The following is a 21,537-nucleotide window of genomic DNA, read 5'->3' as shown; positions in this document are numbered from 1 at the left end:
CAAAGCACAGCCAGAGGATGCAAACAGAGATACGGCCTGCGCCGAGCTGCCACGGTACAGTAAGATGACGTCTCCCCGAGGGTCACGTGACCCGCTCCTTACAGTAAAAGCCCAACATGGCAGAGGTGGCGGGTCCTGCGCGATAGCCAGAGCAACGTTTCCCACTTTAACAGTCACCCGCAGTCGCGCATTTTTATTTATTTATTTTTTTAATTCCTCGTCGGTTTCGGAACGCGCCAGCAGACATGAGGGAAAGACAGAGGAAGAAAAAGGGGAGGACGTGGGCGGAGGCGGCAAAAACGGTAAATCCGCGGCGGTTCGCGTTTGTTTTTGCTCGTCTTCGCCTTGCGCTCCCACTCGTACAAACTGTCGACGAGCTCACGACCCGCTGGGGCTGTTGAGCACGCAAATCAGGGCCCGCTTGTTCGATTAAAGCTGCTAAAGAGTTACCCTTGATCCATTTATAGCCAAAGTCATTGCAAACATCCGCTGGTTTACTTTTGAGGACACTATCGGGGTCATACACTTTTCTTCCAGGGACTATGTTTCATGTAACAACTGCGCGTCGTTATGCGCGTGACGTTTCTGTCTCCAGCTAGCTAGCGTGCTGTGCTAAGCTAAAATGTTACGAGGAGCCAGTGGATTAGAGAGTGAAAGTGTACCACCACGAATAGACCTCTGAAGGCATGCCAGTGCGCCACTTGATTCTGTAAACACGTGTGTGCATAATTACACGAACCATGTTGGCTACTTTGGGACGTATTTTCTAATACTCACTTTGGATTAACTGGCAGCTAACCATATGCCATGCTATTCTGTGTGCGGGGCTAACCTTAGCTAGCTATGTCTGTTCGTTTCACTGACAACCGAATTTTAAACAGTATAACACAGGCACACTTATTTTTCAATGAAAAATAGTTGTTTCTATTGTTTGTAGAAAGGGTAATGAACGTATCGGACCGTTAGAGAAAAGCTGACATTAAAGTTAACACATTGTTGACAAGCATGGACTAGTGTCATAGGCTGTAAGCCTACTGAAGCAGGAGGAATTCTTTATATGTTTATATATATGTTTATGTAATGTGTGTGTGTGACGTTAATGACAACCTACATATTTAATATGTTTAGTGGATCTGTAAAAAAGTAAACTTGAGATTTAAAAATAAAGGTGCGTGAAAAAGAAAAGGGTGTAAGAATGTGATAGTGGCTGTAAAAGGATCGTTACTTGGCTTTTGTAAATACATGCCATGTTTTATTTTTCTTTCTACCTAAGTAGAACTAGACTAAGCAAAAGTTTTAGTTTTTCTGTCTCTCTTCAGCTAGTCTAAAACAAAGGAAATGAATCATGCTTGGCAAAAGTAATGGTATTACGAATCTGCTCTAAGAATGAGAAAACTCACCACCCCCCTCACACAGCTGGGAAGGGATAGCTTTCCGGCACTGGTCCAGGGACTGATCTCATACATGTAGCTCTAGCTTGGCTAAGGTGTGTGTATTATTTAGACCACATAAAAATGTACTGGCATCAACTGCCTGTCCACAGTGGTGAACATGGATGAAATTGAACTCTGTGATTGCGTTTTCTAATTGAAACTACTTGTATTCCTGGGCCTTCTTTAGCCATAGGCCTAGATGTTCTTGAAGCTGTAATGCTAAAATGTTATAATTATCCGATTTACCTGAGGCATAAAGATCTTTTTGGTACATAAAGGACAGTTAAAGTTGAGTAATGACTTCAGTATAATTTTCCCACAAAAACTTTCCTGTGATAACATTGTTTAAACAAAAATAATCTAATAGGCTACATAAAAAAACCCAAATTAATATTTTGTAATATGTAATTTACTGAATGTATCTGTAATTTCGACATCACCGCTTGTTCGGGATGCTGAACTGTGAGTCACCCTGTGAGTCTTTTTTTTTTTCCAGGTACTTGAGAAATACCCAAACACGCCAATGAGTCATAAAGAGATCCTACAGGTGATTCAGCGGGAGCGACTCAAGGAGATCAGGTGATCATCTCTTGAAAGCTCATCAATAGTCTCATATTATTCTGCCGTTTCTTAACCAAATACATATTTTATGATCACCTTAGGTTATACGGTCATGCTAACATCTGGAGGGGAAAAAAACTACTTTTTTTTTTTTGTTGGTCTTGATTGTATGTTGTTAATCTATCATCCAAGTTCACTCTCATTTTGTTTAGGGTAAAAGTACTAAGCATATACACATGCACAGATTTTTAATTGACATCTATTTTTTGTTTCATTGTCCCTATTGTCTTCCAGAAGGTAAGATTAAATAAGAGTTTATCCCCCACCCCTTTCCTTACACTAACTTAAGTCTAGGAGGCCTAGCCCCATACCTTTGAATGCTATTAACCTTCCCCTAATTGACACAGCATGCGAAGGGATTGTAAACCCAGATGGGCAGGACTCACGGGCTGTAGCTCTCACAGTAGTGCTTTATCATGACAATAACTAGAGGCAGTGTTACAGCTGTACTCTTGTCTGTTGGTAGTGGTCCCCATGTCCTTTAGACTTTAGCTCTCAGCTTTGTATGTAAATGTCAAGACCTACAAACAAATTAACTTGAATTAACTATGAATCGCAGACCATAGTGCTACCTAGCCTATATTAGACAGTGAGATTAGCTGAGATTAGGTTATTATTCATTGTATATGTGCACATAAGTATAATACAAGTAACCACATTAATCATCAAGATTGATTGATTAAATTGTGCACGTTTTGTCAGCAGCAGAAGAAGTTATGCGTTAACCTAAGTCTTAATAATAGGCTAATACTTAATTATTTGTTTGATGTTGGTGTGTTCAAATTCATTGTGTTCCTTCCATTTTTTTTAGCAAAGATGTAAATGAAATTCCATTTACTAGATGAAAATAATTTTATCATAAATAACCACATTAAATTCTGTGTAAATGTGTGCAATTGTGCATGGTTTTCTGTGTTGCCCATTTAGAAGTAGGGTTGGATGATATGGCAAAACATATAACGTACTACTTGACGACAACTATAAACAGTATATACAGCAATGTTTTGTCTTTGCCAAAAAAACGCCTAGTGCGTCTGCCAAACAGAAGTGTTTAATTTAAAAACTAGGGCTCTGAGAAGCTGAGTATTACTTTCTTTTTTCAAAAATATACTATGACGAGGAAAGGAAGGAAAGATTAAACAACTTTTTAAAACAATTTACAGTATGAAACCACTGCTTGTGTGTCTGTAGTTGGTATGAATCTTTTTTAATGAAACATGCATTTAGTCAGTGTTTTGCAAATACTGGTGATACCTGATATGTTCACAGTATCTTAAATTAAAAGAGTGTAATGTAGTATAATATATTGCAATGACAATAATGTAGCATATCCTCCATCCCTGCTTCAGCAGTCTGTTAAAAGGTACATTGTGCTATCTTCTCTCATTATATCCAGTGGCACATCCCCTCTAGCCTGCCTCAATGCCATGCTCCACACAAACTCTCGTGGCGAAGAGGGGATTTTCTACAAAGTCCCGGGTAGAATGGGAGTTTATACACTAAAGGTTTGTGCACGTTCACCAGAAACCAAAACTATAATAAGAGAAACAGAAAAAAGAAACACCCCGTAGGCAAGTCTTGGCAGATGTTTCAAACAGGAAGGTGAACAAACGTTACCACATAATATGGCCAAACATAAGTCTTTCACAATTACATTCAAGATGTTGGTAATGTTCATGGTCTGTACCTTTTTATTTATGAGTATTTTATTGAATTTAACTAGCTGGCGAAATTGTGCCAAAGCTTGACACTAGTTCTGGCGGTGTTCCTTTAGATGACTTTCAGCAATGTGTTTATGCATGATGTATGCAAAGTTGACTCAGCACTTGTGTGTGTCTGTATGCGCTGTTTGAGCAGAAGGACATTGCGGATGTGGTGAAAGAACTGTCTGAGGAGGCTTCTGAAGACAGCAGTGATAATATGTCTGACACTCGAAACACAGAAAACAATAGCAGTGGTAGCAGCAAAGAGGGACGCAGAGGAAGGTGGAGGAGAAGAGGTAAGTGGTTTCTTATGAGGCTAACGATACTTGTGCCCTGCTTCCACAGGCATACTAACATAATTCGGGTGCTAAAAGTATTGGCAGTGCAGTCCTAATACAGATGTAGAAATCATCAAGAGAAACCAGAAATGACAGGAGCGTAGATTACTGGTTGTGGTTGTTTGGATCGTTCATGTGTTTATCTGTGACGGCTTCAGACTGATTGCTGTGATGAACCAAGGTTCATCACTGATTTTATATAACTCTCATTCAAGCACATCTTCACATTATGTATCTAGGTTGCTATGTAAAACTTTATTACATTAGTTCTCCAAACTAGTTTAACATTAAATGTTTTTCAGGATCTCATGCTTCTCAACTTATTCGAAAACATTTGCAATGTTGCTGTCATGCTGTTGCTTTATGGCCACATTATTCATGTAGATAAATCAGGTTTCAAACAGGAAATGTTTGTTTTGCAAATTGAGACCACTTCCTCATCTTCATGTACTCGAGAGGAGATAGCTGTTGAGCTTACAGAATTCTTTACCCCACACCATCCTGCAAAACTGTTTGTGAATATTATAGAATAATGTGGTCTATCAGAGTGGAGTCAAACAGAACAAGTGACAGTAAGTAGGATATCCACTTGGAACATTTTCAATAAACTTTGAATATCGTTGGGAACAGGCATAATTGTACAAGGCTGAGGCAAGTACCGCAAAAACCAGGAAATAATAATCTGGCAGTAGTATAGATACTTTTTTACTCATATGTATTTTTCTGAAGAGTCCAGATGTCTTCGTTTAAGAGTTCTATGTTCTTAGGCAAATGTAGTAGTGGTCATAGAGTATTTGAAAAGTACTTAATGATTTTTTTAGTCAGCATTTTGAGGTTCATTTTCAGAACCTGGCGGCAGATGTTCAAATGAACTGTATTAGCTATCTGCAGAAACACACGAGATAAATGCAAACACAAATTGCACAGAGATTCAGATATTTTAAACTATAGCTCAGCATTTTTGCAAGATAAACATCTGTTACAAATTGCATGTACATTGTGCATATGAATGGAACTGACCTTAATTAACTCTGGGAGAGAAAGAAAGGGAGAGAAAGGTGTGCGTGTGTGTGTGTTGCATGCATGCATGCATGCATGCATGCATGCAAATACATTTGCACACTAGCACCTACACTCAACGTTGTGCTTTACTTTATTTCTTAGGGCCAGCAAAACTGCAGTCGCAGCCGTCTTCCCCACAATCTCGCTGCTCCTCTCCATCTGTCTCTAGCAGCAAGCTCATCTCTCCATCCCAAAAACATAGCAAGAAAGCACTAAAACAGGTGTCTACATCATTACCACCATTTCCTTTTATTAATATCTAAGTATAGTTTTGTTGTTTTACTTTTCATTATGTGATTGTGTGCTCAGTTTCTGTTTTAACTGGGAGTGCTCTGTTGTATTGTAATGTGCATCTGAGATCTTAGAACGAATAGGTAATTCAGTATAATTGCTATAAACTGCTTTATTCTGGAGACAAATGCAAATGTACATTTGGGTGTATAGAATTAATGGTTTAACCAACAACCAGCAAAAGAAATGCTTCTGACATGCTAACGTGTGTTAGCTGTCATACTTCTAAAGCATTCTGAGGCAACTAGTGAGACCTTCATCATTATAAGGTTGTTGACGAAATGTAAGTGTTGTAGAGTAAAGTATAATTTTAGCAAATGCATATCTTCTTTTAAAGGCTCTGAAACAGCAACAGCAGAGAAATCAGCGACGAAAGTGTGGAATTCCAACAGCCTCCAGTCCTCGACTGCTATTAAAAACTGTTAAAGACATGGCTGATTCAGCATCTGTCAAATCGGGTATGTTCTCCAGTATGCTGTCTTTCCTTTAGATGTATAAATTACCTTGATATCTCAAATGACAAAACTACACAGTTGCTTAAAATCTTTAAATCTGTACAATTATCAATGTAGCATAATATTATTCAGATGATTTGTACCTGTTAGGCTTAATGTTTATTATCTTATGCATTCGTCATTGTTGGCTCAGCAATGGAATATCCAGTAAATCCACATCTCTTCCTGTTGAAGGCTGGGAACTGAAACAGTCAGAGCACTGCCCTGCCAGTCCTCAGAATTCAACCTCCAGCTCCTCCTCCTCTGTTAAAGCAGACGTGTGCCACACTGTTGCTGCCAGGAAGATGTCCCAGCGCTCCAGTCGGCTCAGTGCCCGTGAGTGTTTTCACTTGTCTGCAGTGCCCGTGTTACTGTCTGGACTTGTCAAAACTGAGCTTTCTAATCTTCTCTTATTTCTTTAGGCCAGCTGAGAAGAACCAGGTTTGAGATCGATGTGGAGACGCCTGATTCCATCCTGGTTAACACTAACCTGCGGGCCCTAATCAACAAACACACATTTTCTATGTTGCCCCCAGAATGTCAGCAGAAACTTTTGAAACTGCTACCAGAGATTGACCAACAGGTATATTGAAACAGAGACAGTATATCTTTACTGTATTTAATGGTTAAAGTAAAGGATGATAAAAGGTGGTTAGTTTGCTTTTTACTGTTTATTGTATGCCTGTTACAATTACAGCAATGACAGATTTACATTGTGCTTTGTTTGCTAGTCTTGTATGGATGGGCTCCTGAGGGTAACCAGTTCTGCTTTGAACAACGAGTTTTTCACATCTGCTGCACAATCCTGGAAGGAGAGGCTGGCAGAAGGTAGGTTTGTTCGGTTTAATTATATATAAAACAGATGTCAGTGGAAATGTTTGTGAAATATAATGTGTTTGTATGTTAGATGGTATATTAAAGGTGTGTTTTGTACAGGTGAATTCACCCCTGAGTTGAGACTGAGGATGCGGCAAGAGATTGAGAAAGAGAAGAAGGTGGAGCACTGGAAAGAGCGCTTCTTTGAAAGCTTTTATGGCGAACAGTAAGTCTGCCTATAGACTGGTTGGACATTAATGAGAGCAGATCAAAGGCCATGTTAAAGTTCATATCGGATACTCATTCATTTCAGGTCTGGATTGAGTGTTGAGGAATCCAGAGAGCTGACAGAGACTAAAGGCTTTTCTACATCAGCCCAAGTCTCAACCCTACCAGAGAAATCAGTGTCAAGCACAGAAGCTTCGAAGCCAAGCCATGCTGCTGAGGTCAGCCACAAGGAACTGAGATCCAAAGACATGAAATCAACAGTATCAGGAAATTATCGAGAACCAGAGGCCTCTGATATGGAACCAGTCGCATCTCCAGACATAGCGACTCCATCTTTGCAACAGGGAGAATCTAAAGCAACTCCAGCGAAAGAGGTTGAAACTTCAGCATCATCAGTAACAGATGATAAAGTGCAGGAATGTCATTTCAAGTCCAATGCCCCGACATCTCCTCAGGGAGCTGTAAGTACCTGCTCTGAACAAAAGGATGCTTTTGAGAAGGAACCTCTAAAAGCTGAGGAGGCAGTGTCACAAACCTGTGTTATCACCACTGAGTCACTGAAGAGGAAAGTCAGTAGTGAACAAGAAGTAGCGGAAAAGAGACCTCGTGTTGCTCCACCAGGAGGATCGCCCCTGGCAACAGCAGCACAACAGAGGGTCCCACCTCTCAAAGTAGGTTTTATAGTTCAGCCTGTGAATTTTATAGTTTTTTTCATTGTATAGTTTCATTGGGGTTTTTTTTTTTTTTTTTTTTTTTGAATGATAATTCTATCTCTAAATGTTTTTAGATCCCTGTGGCACGAATACTGTCTGCTCCTGCAGCTGCAGGTCAAATCTCTCCAAGGACTCCCCATCCGTTGACACCACCCAGCATTCGTCCTGGTTGCACCGGTGCACGCACTTTAGCCGACATCAAAGCTAAGGCCAAGTTAGCCCGGGAGCAGCGGGCTGCGGCAGCTGCAGCAGCAGCAGGCACCACATCTCAAGGAGCCACCGTAGGATCCGGCTCCGCTGGAGACACTTCCACCCCTTCCCCAGCCCGGTCTCTGTCAGAGGACTTTTCACCAGCAAGCAGTAGAAGCCTGCTTACAGAAGAATCTGTATCACCAGGAAAGATTTTCTCTGCGTCGCCTGCCCCTGACTGCACAGGGCGTCTCTTGCAAATGTCTCCTTCCACGGGTGCTACTAGGCAGACAGATCCTGGTCTTGCTCAAAGTCTCAGCACAACCCAAGTCTTCTCAAAGGAAAACAGGTCTGTCATGGATTCCCAGATCACTCAGTGTGTATCAAACCCACTTTTGAAAGATCATATCCTCTCTGTTGGTCAGATGCAGGTCGCACCTTCAAATGCACGTTTGCCGCATGGCCAGCGAGCACAAGATGGAGCTTTATCAATGACCTCGATGACTAAATTGAGCTCTACAATTCCTGCCAATAATCCTTTGGTCACTCAGCTCCTTCAAGGTAAAGAAGTTCCCCTTGAGAAAATTCTTCCAAAGCCACTTGCCAAGATGGATGTGCACTCTGCAACTGCAATCGCACAAGAGAAGGGGAACCATGGCAATCCTGGGGCAGGGCTCGGTAGTGCGAACCTTGTCACAGAGAATTTTAGCAGATCTAAACTGCAGTCTTCTTCAGGTCAGTCTATGATGTCAGGCAGACCAGGAGTCAGTGTGGACATGCTGGACAAGAACACTCAGGAGCAGATCCTCCATGTTCTAAGGCAAAGAGGTCAACAGTGCCAAATCTCTATGTCGATCCCTCACTCATCCCATTTTGAGCCCCATCGGCTAGGGTATCCAGAGGCTTTTCATGACCAGCCGAAGTTGCGTTTGGGCCTGTTTGGGCGAAAGAGAGCATCTAAACCTGCCATGACAGGACACTACCTCCTCAATATCTCCACATATGGCAGAGGGTCTGAGAGCAGCAAGCGACCCCACCTTGCCAACCTGAAGAATGAAAATGTGGATGGAGAGGAGAAAGAAGGGGCAGAACTGAAAGGAAGCCTTCATGCCTCTTCACGGGGATACTCTAATCCTCCTGGGGTTAAAGTTGAAGATCAGGGATATCTCATCACAAAGCCAGATGAAGCACCAGAATACCAACACTGTCCTCAAATAAAGTCTGAGTCTTTGGAGTCACTGGGCTGTTTGTCCAGTACTGAAGAAGGAGGCACCTCTAAAAGAACCAAAGAAGCATCTCCAGGACAACACCTTGACATCTGCAGTAGCAAACAGAGTATCTCAGGGCCAAAGCAGCTGGGTGACTGTCAATCACATGTGACCACCTTCAAGTCACAGAAATCTCATAATGGACAAGAACCTGTGATGGGTGCTTTCTATGGTGGCACTATCAGCATGTCTGTGCCTCACTCGTTAGATGACAGCATGGCTGACACTGGTGCTATTCCTACAGTTGCGTGCAGCACTGAGAATGCCAGTGGGGGGGTGATGTCTTTCTCTGTTACCGTCACTGCCATACCTGCTGGTCACCTTCTAGATCAGGGTAAGGGTGAGACCTCACCAGAGCAGGCCTTCATAGAAGCTTCTGGGATGGAGGATGTCCAGTCAAAGTGCTACTGCCGGCTAAAGGCCATGATCATGTGCAAGGGATGTGGGGCCTTCTGCCATGATGATTGCATTGGCCCTTCCAATCTGTGTGTGTCATGTCTGGTGGTACGATAATGGTGACGAGGACAAAGGGTGACTATAATTGTTGTTACTATATTATTGTTACTAAAAATAATTCAAGTAAATAGTGCAGTGAGAGGTTGTGAATTTTCAGCTGTGTGGTAGAGTTCTCACTGTGGTCATGTGTTCATATAGCTATTTTCATACAATAGTAAGTCTTTTATGCTGTTGCTCTTTGGCTTTCCAGACAGTTGGTAGGAAAGGTTCATGTATATAATTTGTGCAATGCAGAGTAATACTTCCTCTCAGTCAATTTACTGTAAAGTGAGCACCTTGTTTTAGATGCAAGACTCATTGAATAGTGGCAATATGTAAACATTGGTGATATTCCGTATTATTTTTGTAATATAGCATTTTAGATATGAAAGAAACAGTATACTGTTATTTTTGTAGGTGTGAAGATCTTGACCTCCCCTTGGCATGCTTTCTTAAATCATTCATTTTTTAAATACTGTGTGGCTTGTTGGATCCAAGACAATAATTACTAAAAAGTACTTATTTAGCAAAAACAATTTTGTTCAGCAGTTTAGGCCTTTGGGCCCCAAGCAAAGAATCACACAGCTGAAATGCCAATTAACTCTGAAGAATTACTGTGAATATTAAAAGGTTTTTAATTATCTGCCTTATGTCTAGGCTAAAGTGGTACTCTTAGATATGAATGGCATCAGTGGTAGATCTAAAATGAAGTTATTTATGGAGCAGAAGGGAATAAATATAACAGTCTAGCACTTATCTTCAACGTTTTTTTAGGGATATGATGGAATGTAAGAATCGGTTTATATTGGCAGATGAAGGTGGCAATACTTTGTATATTTATAATATTTATATTAAAATGTCTCAATCTAAATATAATAGAGCATCAAAGTCTCATGTCATCTAAAAGAAAATTTTATGTATTCCTTTTTAGGGTTGCACTTTTGTATTACTAAAATGATTAACTTGAACAGACTGCTAATCCGCTATAAAAGTAAAATGCAAACTTTTGAGTACGAGTTGAAACACTTCTCAATCAAATAATCTAGTGTTCCTTCTCAGGAGCAAATCCAGGTCTTTGCATTTTGTAATATGTCTAATCATGCTTTTGTTGTTTATGATGCTCCACTAAGGAGTGTAAACAGACAATGCCTTTTAAAGAAATCCTGGGACTGTAGATATTGTTTAAACAAAATAACAATAAACCTAATGCTGATTATTATTAGCAAATGCATGTGAGCAAAGAGGTGTAATGCAACACTCAAAAGGGAGACTATGAAGATTTTCTTTATTCTATATGGCCATTTCTTCAGTTTCTTTTGGGGGGGGGGGTGTAGTTTTTTCATGTATCTGCACATCTGGTCTTATTTCTAAGATTTTTCTCTGTGGCAAATGTCTTAAGACAAATCACACTATAAGTTGCTTTTTAACTCTAAATATTGGACTGTCCTTAAACAATTCAAATTGGCAGGTACATTTTAATACATATAGTATATAAAATATGTACATAAAAGGTGTGCATGTTGTGCATCTCTGTGTCAATCATGTTTGTGAAATTTCTGCCTTTTACCTAAGATTTAAAAGATTTTGCTTGGTATTATACCAAACCCAATTTGTGGGAATTAGGTAATCAGATTTAGTTTTTATTGTCAGTCTAATTTTGAAAAGTAATATATTTTAATTAATATATTTTAATATAAAATACTATTTACAAAACATTTAAAGAAACAGGGTATTTACTATGACTTTGTATTAACTGTCCCATTTTGTTATGCCTCTATCCAGGGTGTACATAACACTTTATACTGCTTGTTTTTTTGTTTTTTTTTTGGAATGAGAATTCCCATGATATATATGCCCCCAAAAGACCTGACTTTTTAATGTTTTATGTGTCCATGTCTTGTCTAGAACATACTCATCTGTTACTCAAGTGGGATTTCTTTGAAAGAATATGTATTTGTTGGTATTTTCTGGTATAATTCAAGTTTTCCTTATAATACAGTAATGTCTAAAACATTTAGCCAGTTCTCTGTTTTAGTCTGTTTCTCTCTCATCACACACACTGATTCCACCATGTCGATAATTCTTGTTATACAAACCAACTTAGTACTTGTATAGGATGTCTTTGGGTGTGAGGGTCTTTTTCAGGTGTCTTTAAACTTTGTCGTGTCAGTTGGTAACTGTTTGTGGTCTTTTGTATCGATATATGCAGTATGACATTCAGTGTGTGTATATACATGTGCACACACACAATAGAGACACATAACAGAACTGTGATAAAAATGTATTTGCTTTTAATTACTTTGATTTAGGTATTGGAAAATTGGTGAATTTCACCTAAAATTTGATCTGAATGAATTTTATACATTCCTGTTTGTAGACAATATAATAATTTTTAATTTGGTATACTGTAAATGAGCAATATGACTTTATTTTGTATGGGACAATGCTATAATGTAAAATAGTTTAGCCAAAATAATGAATCCTTTCCTTCAGACAAACCCCTGCATGTAGATATGCCTCATTATGCTGATGACAGTTCTAAAACAATGTAATAAATGTAACTATTGACATACCTGTTTTTAGGAATATTCCTGACTCAGTCTGGCCAGACCTATTGTGATTGCAGATGCAATGTTTTTTCATATATGTGGAGTTGAGAACACCCAGGGCAGGGTGCCACCCTGTTATGTGTCATTTTTAGTTTTAAGGAAAAAATGTGTAAAATAAACGTGAATGTAATATAGAAAACAAATAATCAGCACTTGTAAGCAAAGTGTATTTTATCAATGAATAAAAGCATAAAATATATAATAAACTGTATAGATTTTTATTTTCATCACTGTTATGGAGAATTACCCACTAGATGATGATCACTCTGCAAGATGCCTTAGATACTAGCTTAATTAGTGATTATATCACAGGCCAGAAGTAGAATTGTGTTTAGTACTCTTTAAAGGTTGACGCAGATGTAGCATACTAACATTAGTATTATAATAGTACATTTATTCTTTTGAGTAATAATACATATAAGTATGTTGGTTTTTAAAAAAAGGTTGCTTAGTAGGAGTGCATGTGGCCGTGGCTGTGCACGTGCGCGCGCGCCTGCCCGTGCTCTGCTGTCCTCTGCTGTTCAGTGATGCTTAGAAGAGCGGTAGCGACTTCTGGCTACTGCAGTTCGTAAGACTGAATCAAACGGAACGGTAACCACGAGAGAAATATGATGATGAAGGAAGACAAGGCTGTTGAAATGCTGACCAAACGGTGGATAATTATCGACCAGCATTAAAAACCGAGGCGAGAGGAGGCTGTGACATGCCAGGAATATTTCCTTCTCACGAACCTAAGACCATTTATCCCTCTCATCAGATGCTGATGATGGCAGCGCAACCTGCGTGATTTCCTGCTGGTAAGATGATTTGCAAATGATTGTTCCACGTCCACTTGTAATGACAAGCCAAAACAAACGACTAAATTGACCTCACTTTGCGCACATATTTACATTACTGAAACATTATCTTATCTATAGCGAATTTATATAATATGGTAGAGGTTACATATTTTGAGTAAAAAAGCTAAATAGGGAATTTTATATGCATCATGGCCGCAAATGATGCGTCTATTTCTCCTCTTTCGAACAAGGGGTATTTGTCTTTTCACGCTGTCGTGGGTTGTGCAAAATGCGCTTTTGCTGGAAAGTGGAGTACCCTGTGCTTTTCGACGATGCCACATTCGCCGAGTGCTCACGTTGACTCACGTCAAAGAACGATGTCATTGCCGCGGAGAGGTGCGGTTGTGTCGTTCGTTTTTTAGCAGGCCTTTTTATCGTAGGCAGCCATTCAGTTTCATGACCGGTAAAACCAAAAGAATTACATTCTCAGGACACAATGAATTATTACAACCCAGAAGTCATTATGTTGCAATGATCTCAGCTTCTAATTTACACCAAGCAAACGATGCGTATGACATAATGCCCCGAGACAGTTTTCCATTCGCTGAAGAAAATAGTGGTTCAGTGCTCGATATCTACGGCGCTCGGCGCTGTAATCCTTATTAAAATATTTCTAACGCAGTGAATAATGGTGTGTGTATTTGTTAGATAAAAACATAGATTATATCAAAACACCAACACAACAGAACAAAATCACAACAACAACAACAACAACACCAATAATCTCAAATGCAGGGAAACTGTGAAAAAGCCCATTCTGACGTCTGTCTATAACTTCTGGCTTGTCCTCACTGAAGGTGTACAATGTGTTTCCTGCCACAGCGAACCCTTTTGTCAGCCTTTGTGTCAATTCTCGCCCAGGATGCTGCCTTTACAGGACGTAATGGCGTAGAGAATCATTATTTGCACGCTTGATGAGAACTTTTGTCATGACCAGAAAAATCAGCATTACTGACCTTACCAAAGGCCTTGATGCAAACCTTTTTTTTTCCACTTCATTACTCGCTAAAATGTGGCATATTTCTTCTTCTTCTTCTTCTTCTTCTTCTTCTTCTTCTTCTTCTTCTTCTTCTTCTTCTTCTTCTTCTTCTTCTGTCTTTTAGGGCCTGAATGTTTTTCCTTTCCTAGGAATTTCCCAGTTTTGCTTCCCCTTAGCTTCCAGCCCAACAGACAGGTGAGTAACATCTTATTTTGATGCCCTGCGTCTGAACTTTAGAAATATTCAAGCACTCAGAGATTACGGTTTCTAAAATCAACTTGTGCTGGACAGAGCAGGGTACTAATACTTTCCAGGGAGACGTGGAATGTGAACATTTATGAAGTATAATGTCCACAGCTGGTCACTGAGTGTAGGTTTTTCTAAGCATCTTTATTGACATGTGCCAATTATTCAATCAGAGCATGATTTATAGTGAATTTCTGTTGTTGTTTATTGGATGAAAAAAAGTCTTTCATAAACGAAAGTGACTGGAACAAAACAAAAGTTAAATGATCATAAAATAGGATGAGGGTTAGGATTTACTAGCAATGTGTAAAACCTAAACTGATTGAATACTGTAATTGTCCAAACACTACAATGACAGAATATTATTATTATTTGTAGTAGCAGTAGTATTAGTATAATTATTGAGAAAGACTTTGTTTTCATGTGTATGTACAAAACAGTAACGGATAGCAAACCTTGTGTGTTTCTGTGGCTCAGAATGATTGAAGAGGGCAGTAGGAGTAATAAGATCATGGTGGAGAAGAGACAGCTCTTCATGGAGATGAGTGAGTTAACACTCTACAAAGCTTTGTCCACACACACACGCACACGGCCACACACACATACAGAAGCTGAGGTCATGCCGGCTCTTCTTCACCCTATTATCACAGGGCAAATGACTTCATAAATCTGTGTCCTCGGAGGGTAAAAAAGATTATATCGACCAAGTACCTGAAGGAGTAAAGACTGCTGGTCCATGCAAAACTGTTACTGATTCAAACGCTAGCCTATTAAATATGATTTGATTTTGTAAATTATAATGGTAAAAAATTGTTTTATTATGTGTAAAAGACGAAAAGATTTTTAAAAAATGTTGAATGATGGATCTTATTATAACCAGGGGCACAAAACTTTGATGTCATCCGGCTGTCGACATACAGAACTGCATGCAAGCTGCGGTTTGTTCAAAAAAGATGCAATCGTAAGTTGCTCCTTCATGTTTCCTGCGTTCTCATACTCCACAGTGTGCTTACTGTTTACCCTTTTGATTTCCTTGATGGTACTCATGCACGTGTGCATACACATATATTTTTGCCCACTACAAATCCCTCCTCATCCTCACTTTTGTTTCCGTTTTCTGCTCTTGCAGTTCACCTCGTGGACGTGTGGAACATGATCGAGGCATTCCGTGACAACGGTCTGAGCACGCTGGACCACAGCGCTGAGATCAATGTGTCACGTCTGGAGACCATCCTCTCCTCTATCTTCTACCAGCTGAACAAACGCCTACCCACCACCCACCAGATCAATGTGGAGCAGTCTATAGGCCTGCTGCTCAACTTTATGGTGGCCACCTACGACAGGTGGGGCCTGCCACATACAAGCGCTGCCTTGTACTCGCAGTAACTCGGGTTTGGCGGCATATGTTGGACCGTTGATTTGAGCACCTGTCGTCCATTATAACACTCTGTAGGTGCAGACCGGATATTTGCTCTCCATCTGCTTGTTAGCTCGCACCCATTTCAAATTGGTTGTCTTTTATAAAAGTAAACCTAAGGAAAGTTCTACCCTCCAAACAGATTTTACATTAAGGCAGTGTTCAGTTCACCTGTAGAACACCCTGACTTTTGCGCCGACTTTTGCTGAAGCTTCTTTTTGGAGCTGTTGGGAAGAATGATTGTGACATGGGACAAATCTCATGTACAAGCTCTTTCTAGCAGGACTGGTTATAAAGAGAAACTACAGCTGTTGTCTGACACCATACTGTAGTATCCAACAAAGACACTCGTTTAAAAGAGCAGTTTTAGTGTTGGGGAATCTTTGACGTTACCTCCTGTTAAACCAGCCTGTATTTTCGTCGGCACAGAACTCACATTGTCTCCACGCCAGACATCGTGTAACACTGGAAACTGTGAATTTTTAAAGTGACATGGTGCCATAAAGCTCTTATGTTCTAAGGACCTGTGTTCCAGACGAGGCTGCTCCTAGTCCTGTACTAGATTATTGCACTTATATTTGGGTTTTTTTTCCTGGTGATTTGACCAACTTTAACTGAATCCTAATGCAATAAACTGATGGTGTTGAGTGTCAGTCTTCTCTCTGATGTGTGTGTTTTCGTTACAGTGAGGGCCATGGAAAACTCACAGTGTTTTCCATGAAGTCCATGCTGGCGACTATGTGTGGTGGGAAAATAGTTGACAAATTACGCTGTAAGTAATGCAATTTAAATTTTTATATACAATTATATTTTATTGAGTTTGAAAGGCTAAATCATGTCATACAGTGAAAATTGTGCACCACTGTTGTCTTACTAACAGTAATATGCGTTTACTTTCCAGAATATGAAATACAATCTTCACTGTCTATCTAATATCACTGAAGGTTCATTTTGTACTAGCAGCTGTTAAACACAATTCCTTGAAATTCATCATTTTGGATTCACTCATTTAGTCGCTCAGTGTGAAGCACGTTAGTGAAACTTTGCTGCCCTCTTGTGTATGTTTATAAACTCAATAATCTTTAGCAATTTAAACGCAATATAACACCTTTAAATTACTCATTTAATTAAGTGCTTTTTGTTTCTAAAGGAACCTTTTTACTTTTTCCTTGTATATAATTTGCCAACGTTGGATTTACAGTGACACCACATACAGTTTCGTTTATATAATGATTATCATGAATATCATGATTTCATTTTGTGTTTCGTAATCTCTCAACCTTCGTTTGCTGAACATTATCTGAAAGATGCATGTTATAACAGTTTTATGTGTCAGACTGATAGAATAGCCTGCTTATACTGGCAGTTGGTCCTCTCTGCGCAGATATCTTCTCTCAGATCTCGGACTCCAGTGGGACGATGGTGTTCGCTAAATTTGACCAGTTTCTGAGGGAGGTGTTAAAGCTTCCCACGGCCGTGTTTGAGGGGCCTTCATTTGGCTACACGGAGCATTCTGTGCGAACGTGCTTCCCTCAGCAGGCGAGTGCCATTAATCCCTGAACAGCAACCGTGCTTTTATAGCTCGCGTAAGAGTGTCTGGCTGAATTTGTCTTTCGTGACTTTTTTTTTTTTTTGGCAGAAGAAGATATTGCTGAACACCTTTCTGGACGTTATGATGGCCGATCCTCCCCCGCAGTGCCTCGTTTGGCTACCTCTCATGCACCGACTGGCTAATGTAGAGAACGGTATGTGTTCGCAGCACCCGTGCCCTGCGCGTGGGACGGGGTTGTTTACGAGCTGCCTGCTGCTTTTGGCCGCTGCGCACGTGAACATACGGCCGCGCGGGCTCTGCTGAGGGCCTTAGTCATCGCTGCAAGAAGGTGCAAGGTGCGAGCACGAGCGCTAGTTCCTGTGTTCCGTGACGCTATAATGGACGCGTTTTCTTCGTTCCGCTGCAGTCTTCCATCCGGTGGAATGCTCGTACTGTCGCAGCGAGAGCATGATGGGCTTTCGCTACCGATGCCAGCAATGCCACGGTTACCAGCTTTGCCAGAACTGCTTCTGGCGCGGCCATGCCAGCGGTCCCCATAGCAACCAGCACCAGATGAAGGAGCACTCCTCGTGGGTATGCTGCGATCCTCAAGGCTCAACACCCCCATTTGAACATACATTAATAATAAAATGCAGTAAAGTAATAAAATGAGCTATACAGAGAAAGTGCATCCCAGGCTTGGCTGTGTTACAGTAGCATGCCTGGCAAGGACTGATAATTGAGCTCCAGGATCGCTTCCCCTCCAGAATGTCGTTCTGCTCTTTTGCAGGATTTCATGGGTTTTTACGCAGTTCAGCAAGTGGGTTATATTGATTACTCGCACCAACCCCCCCCCCCCCCCATCTCTGCCATTGTCCCGAAGCTCAATTGCAGTGCTTCTGAGATACAATTCTAGGAGTCCTCCCCCCCCCCCCCCCCCCACACACACACACACACTCACACACACACACACACACACACACACACACACACACACACACACACACACTCACTCACTCTCCCTTTCTCTCTGTCACGGTTCCTAACCATGACAGAGATCATTGTTTTTACCCTCAAATCACTGAACAACGTCATACCAGCTCAGAGCATTGCTGCGTCTAGAAATACTTTTTAAATTAACAATAATAAATAAACAATTATTTAAAAAAAAACTTTGTAACTTAACACTTAACACTGATTATGGGCCATCTTGCTAGTCCTAGGATTTCCACTAGCAGGTTAATTTACTCCAGACAACCAACGTTATGATTTATAATCAAATATGCCTGTGTAGCATAATCAAGCATGAAGTGGGTCTTTGTCTTACCGCATCTTTTCACTGTTATGTCAAGGAGGCTGATTGATATTCAGTTCATACTAGTGTCTAGTTTTGTGTCTAGTTTTGTCTTTGTCTCTGTGCATTTCACAGAAGTCCCCGGCCAAGAAACTGAGCCATGCTATCAGTAAGTCTCTGGGTTGCGTTCCCATGGGAGAACCCCCACACCCTGTGGTCCCCGAGGCAGCTGACAGACCCCAGGATCCGGTACACCCTCTGTGAGTACCGCAAAGATCCTCAGGCCCAACAGGTGCGATCTGGCCCCCAGCCAGACCAAAACACACAAGTGCCCATCTCGCCCTTGGATGGTGGTTTGTTTTCATGCCGGAAGGTTGTCTTATGGAAGCCAAGACAAGCGAAGCCAAAACAGCAGTAAAACATGGCAGGGGACAGAGTTAACTGTCCAGTCAGGCAAGTGAATGAAAGAAAGACTGAAACAAAATTTCTGTAGCTCCCTATCTAAACATAAACTGGAAAACACAATCAAACAAACTGGTATAAGACGGTTGTGCTTATATGGACTAACATAAGTTATTTACCAATATATAAAGAAGAACATGATAAGAAAGTGCGTAAGTACTCTCATACAGGCAGAGATGTTACAAAAGGTCTTCTGTCTATGTAGCTCTCTACCACACAGGTAGTGTGTCCCATTCCCTAATGCAGTCTGATGGCTGCTACCTTGTGTCTGGGGTTTTGTAGGTGGAGCCACAAAACAAAAGTGTTACAATCACATGACTGCCCTATGTTCACACTAGGGAAACTGTTCACGTCCCCTGCAGAGGTGGAGTAAAAACACAGAGCAAACGCAACCTGACGTCATCGGCCAGTGACTTTTTTTTAACCATGATGAATAGAGTTACAAAAATAGCATCCTACAGTTGTAATTCTGATGGCTGCTTCAGCTGCACGGGCTCTGCTATTTGCTTTTGGGCATAGCGAACAAACTGGAAGAATCTAGTAAAAGAATCTAGTTTTGTATCTTAGCAAAATTGCTGCATTAGCCTACTGTTCATATGGAAAACTGCATACTGAACTTTGGCTATTGGTAGTGAATGCTAAAAAGACACAATGACATGATGACCCTGTGTTGGAAGAAACTGTTTGTATGGACCGTAAAATGTTTACATACAATTTCTGTCACAACAAAAGCATCATTATCATTGACAAACCATTGGCCATTTAGAAAGGCCATTGCACTACTGCTCTTGAAAGCTTCCACTGGAGTAGTTGCTGTCTTTGTGAGGCACACAGAAAAGGCAGAACTGCAGAAATGGTTATTTTTGGAACATTTACAAGAATGTAGTTTCCATGTCACGAGAGAAACTTCTTTCATTGTGTGAACAGCATTGAAATGTGTCAGTATTAGTCATTTGTGAAATGTGACAAATGATGTTACTGATGACCTTGGTAACTAATGCATCTGTTTTGCGGCTTAACGTGTAAACAACAGTCCTCTCTGAGAGCTGTCTGTTTTTCTAATCAGGTTTTTCTATGTTGGTTGTCATTAAAACAATTTTCGCAGTGGTTGTGAAAGTCCAGGCAAAACTAGGGTGCAACATAAAGTAGTGATAGTATTGGTAGTACTTGGTATTGAGTGGATTCTTTTATATATATATATATATATATATATATATATATATATATATATATATATATATATATATATATATATATATCCCCACATTGTAGCAGATTACCAAGACAAATGCAGCACTACAGATGATCACTACTGTGACCATCACTGAGACAAACCACAGCAACGGCGATACTTGAGATGCTTGACAACAAGCAGTATCCTCCATGCAGAAGGAGGTTGGAGTCCGAGATAAAAACCATCACCAAGAGTGCTTACGGATACTGGCTACGGATACTGGCTACAGATACTGGCTATGGAATGGAGTAACCATCAGCCTCCTCCTTAACATGGATGACAGAAGTGAATGAGACACCGACTCACTCATCTCACCAGCATACACCGTAATGACAATGGAATATCATGCGGACTGGATAAGTGTCGTCAGAATGTAGCTAAAACCGAGGGGCTCATGCTACCAGAGGGTAACATAACAGACATTGAAAGCAGCTACATGTAACTTGGAATCCCTCAGGAAAACATGAAGAGGGAAACATGAAGAGGCCATTGGAAATGGGAAACATGAAGAGGCCATTGGAAAAATTTTACATATGGTTGGAAAATCCTAGACTGAAAGACAGGACGGAGGCACTAATCATGGCAGAACAGGAACAAGCTCTGAATATAAGATCAATAGAGGCTGGGATGTAACTTGGAATCCCTCAGGCAAATGGGAAACATGAAGAGGCCATTGGAAAAATTTTTACATATGGTTGGAAAATCCTAGACTGAAAGACAGGACGGAGGCACTAATCATGGCAGAACAGGAACAAGCTCTGAATATAAGATCAATAGAGGCTGGGATGTACCACGCCAGGCAGGACTCCAGATGCAGGCTGTGCAAAGATGCCCCTGAGACAATCTAGCACATAACAGCGAGATGCAAGATGCTAGCAAGCAGAGTGTATATGGAATGCTGTAACCAAGGGGCTGGCATAGTATAGAGAAACATCTGTGCCGAGTACTGGCTGGAAGTTCCAAGATAAAATTAGGAATTCCGGATACAGACAGACAAAATGGTAATGGCTAACCAACCGGGCATAATAGTTATGGACAAACAGCAGAAGAGGGCTGTAGTGATAGATGTAGCCAGTGTAACAACGTCAGGAACAGGGAACAAAAAGTTTGAGAAGATGAGGACTACAGTGGTTCCTGTGGTAATTGGAGTACTATGGTCTGTGACCCCCAAACTGAGAGAGTGGCTCCAACAGATCGCAGGATCAACCACCAAGATCTCCATTCAGAAGAATGCAGTCCTGGGAACAGGTGCAATACTTCTCAGGACCCTCAAGC

At 40.7% G+C, this 21,537-nt stretch overlaps 2 protein-coding genes across 10 annotated transcripts in view; both read left to right on the top strand.

Annotated features, from left to right (window-relative positions):
* The first annotated feature begins 110 nt into the window (after positions 1 to 110).
* Positions 111 to 12,466, top strand: asxl2 (ASXL transcriptional regulator 2). Of its 4 annotated transcripts, none has more exons than XM_027024737.3 (12): positions 111 to 302; positions 1,930 to 2,012; positions 3,451 to 3,559; positions 3,912 to 4,053; positions 5,260 to 5,378; positions 5,786 to 5,906; positions 6,138 to 6,278; positions 6,365 to 6,525; positions 6,674 to 6,770; positions 6,879 to 6,984; positions 7,072 to 7,657; positions 7,774 to 12,466. In XM_027024737.3, exons 1-12 carry the CDS (start codon positions 246 to 248, stop codon positions 9,667 to 9,669), a joined length of 3,618 nt encoding a protein of 1,205 aa, XP_026880538.3. In that variant the 5' UTR covers positions 111 to 245; the 3' UTR covers positions 9,670 to 12,466. The 4 variants fall into 4 exon arrangements, with proteins under 4 accessions (XP_026880538.3, XP_081578147.1, XP_081578148.1 ...); XM_081722021.1 differs by having other exon boundaries at positions 111 to 1,486; XM_081722022.1 differs by lacking the exon at positions 111 to 302 and adding an exon at positions 1,545 to 1,721.
* Positions 12,467 to 12,785: 319 nt separating this feature from the next.
* dtnbb (dystrobrevin, beta b) overlaps positions 12,786 to 21,537 on the top strand; it is a 28,429-nt gene continuing 19,677 nt past the window's right edge. For all 6 annotated transcript variants that reach the window (XR_003411629.3, XM_027024729.3, XM_027024731.3 and 3 more), the window contains exons 1-10: positions 12,786 to 13,057; positions 14,203 to 14,273; positions 14,802 to 14,869; positions 15,205 to 15,285; positions 15,454 to 15,667; positions 16,428 to 16,513; positions 17,126 to 17,280; positions 17,381 to 17,486; positions 17,700 to 17,866; positions 18,702 to 18,826. Coding sequence is in view for 5 of the 6 variants with exons in the window: in XM_027024729.3 (XP_026880530.2) it covers positions 14,803 to 14,869; positions 15,205 to 15,285; positions 15,454 to 15,667; positions 16,428 to 16,513; positions 17,126 to 17,280; positions 17,381 to 17,486; positions 17,700 to 17,866; positions 18,702 to 18,826 (1,001 nt within the window). In the remaining variant the exon portion in view is untranslated. The remainder of the gene's footprint in view (positions 13,058 to 14,202; positions 14,274 to 14,801; positions 14,870 to 15,204; positions 15,286 to 15,453; positions 15,668 to 16,427; positions 16,514 to 17,125; positions 17,281 to 17,380; positions 17,487 to 17,699; positions 17,867 to 18,701; positions 18,827 to 21,537) is intronic.

The sequence above is a fragment of the Electrophorus electricus genome, chromosome 10, assembly GCF_041902795.1.
Source record: "Electrophorus electricus isolate QZ-2024a chromosome 10, ASM4190279v1, whole genome shotgun sequence".
Lineage (NCBI taxonomy): Eukaryota > Metazoa > Chordata > Actinopteri > Gymnotiformes > Gymnotidae > Electrophorus > Electrophorus electricus.
The sequence above is the reverse complement of the archived record's forward strand: the minus strand, read 5'-3'. Positions and strand labels throughout refer to the sequence as shown.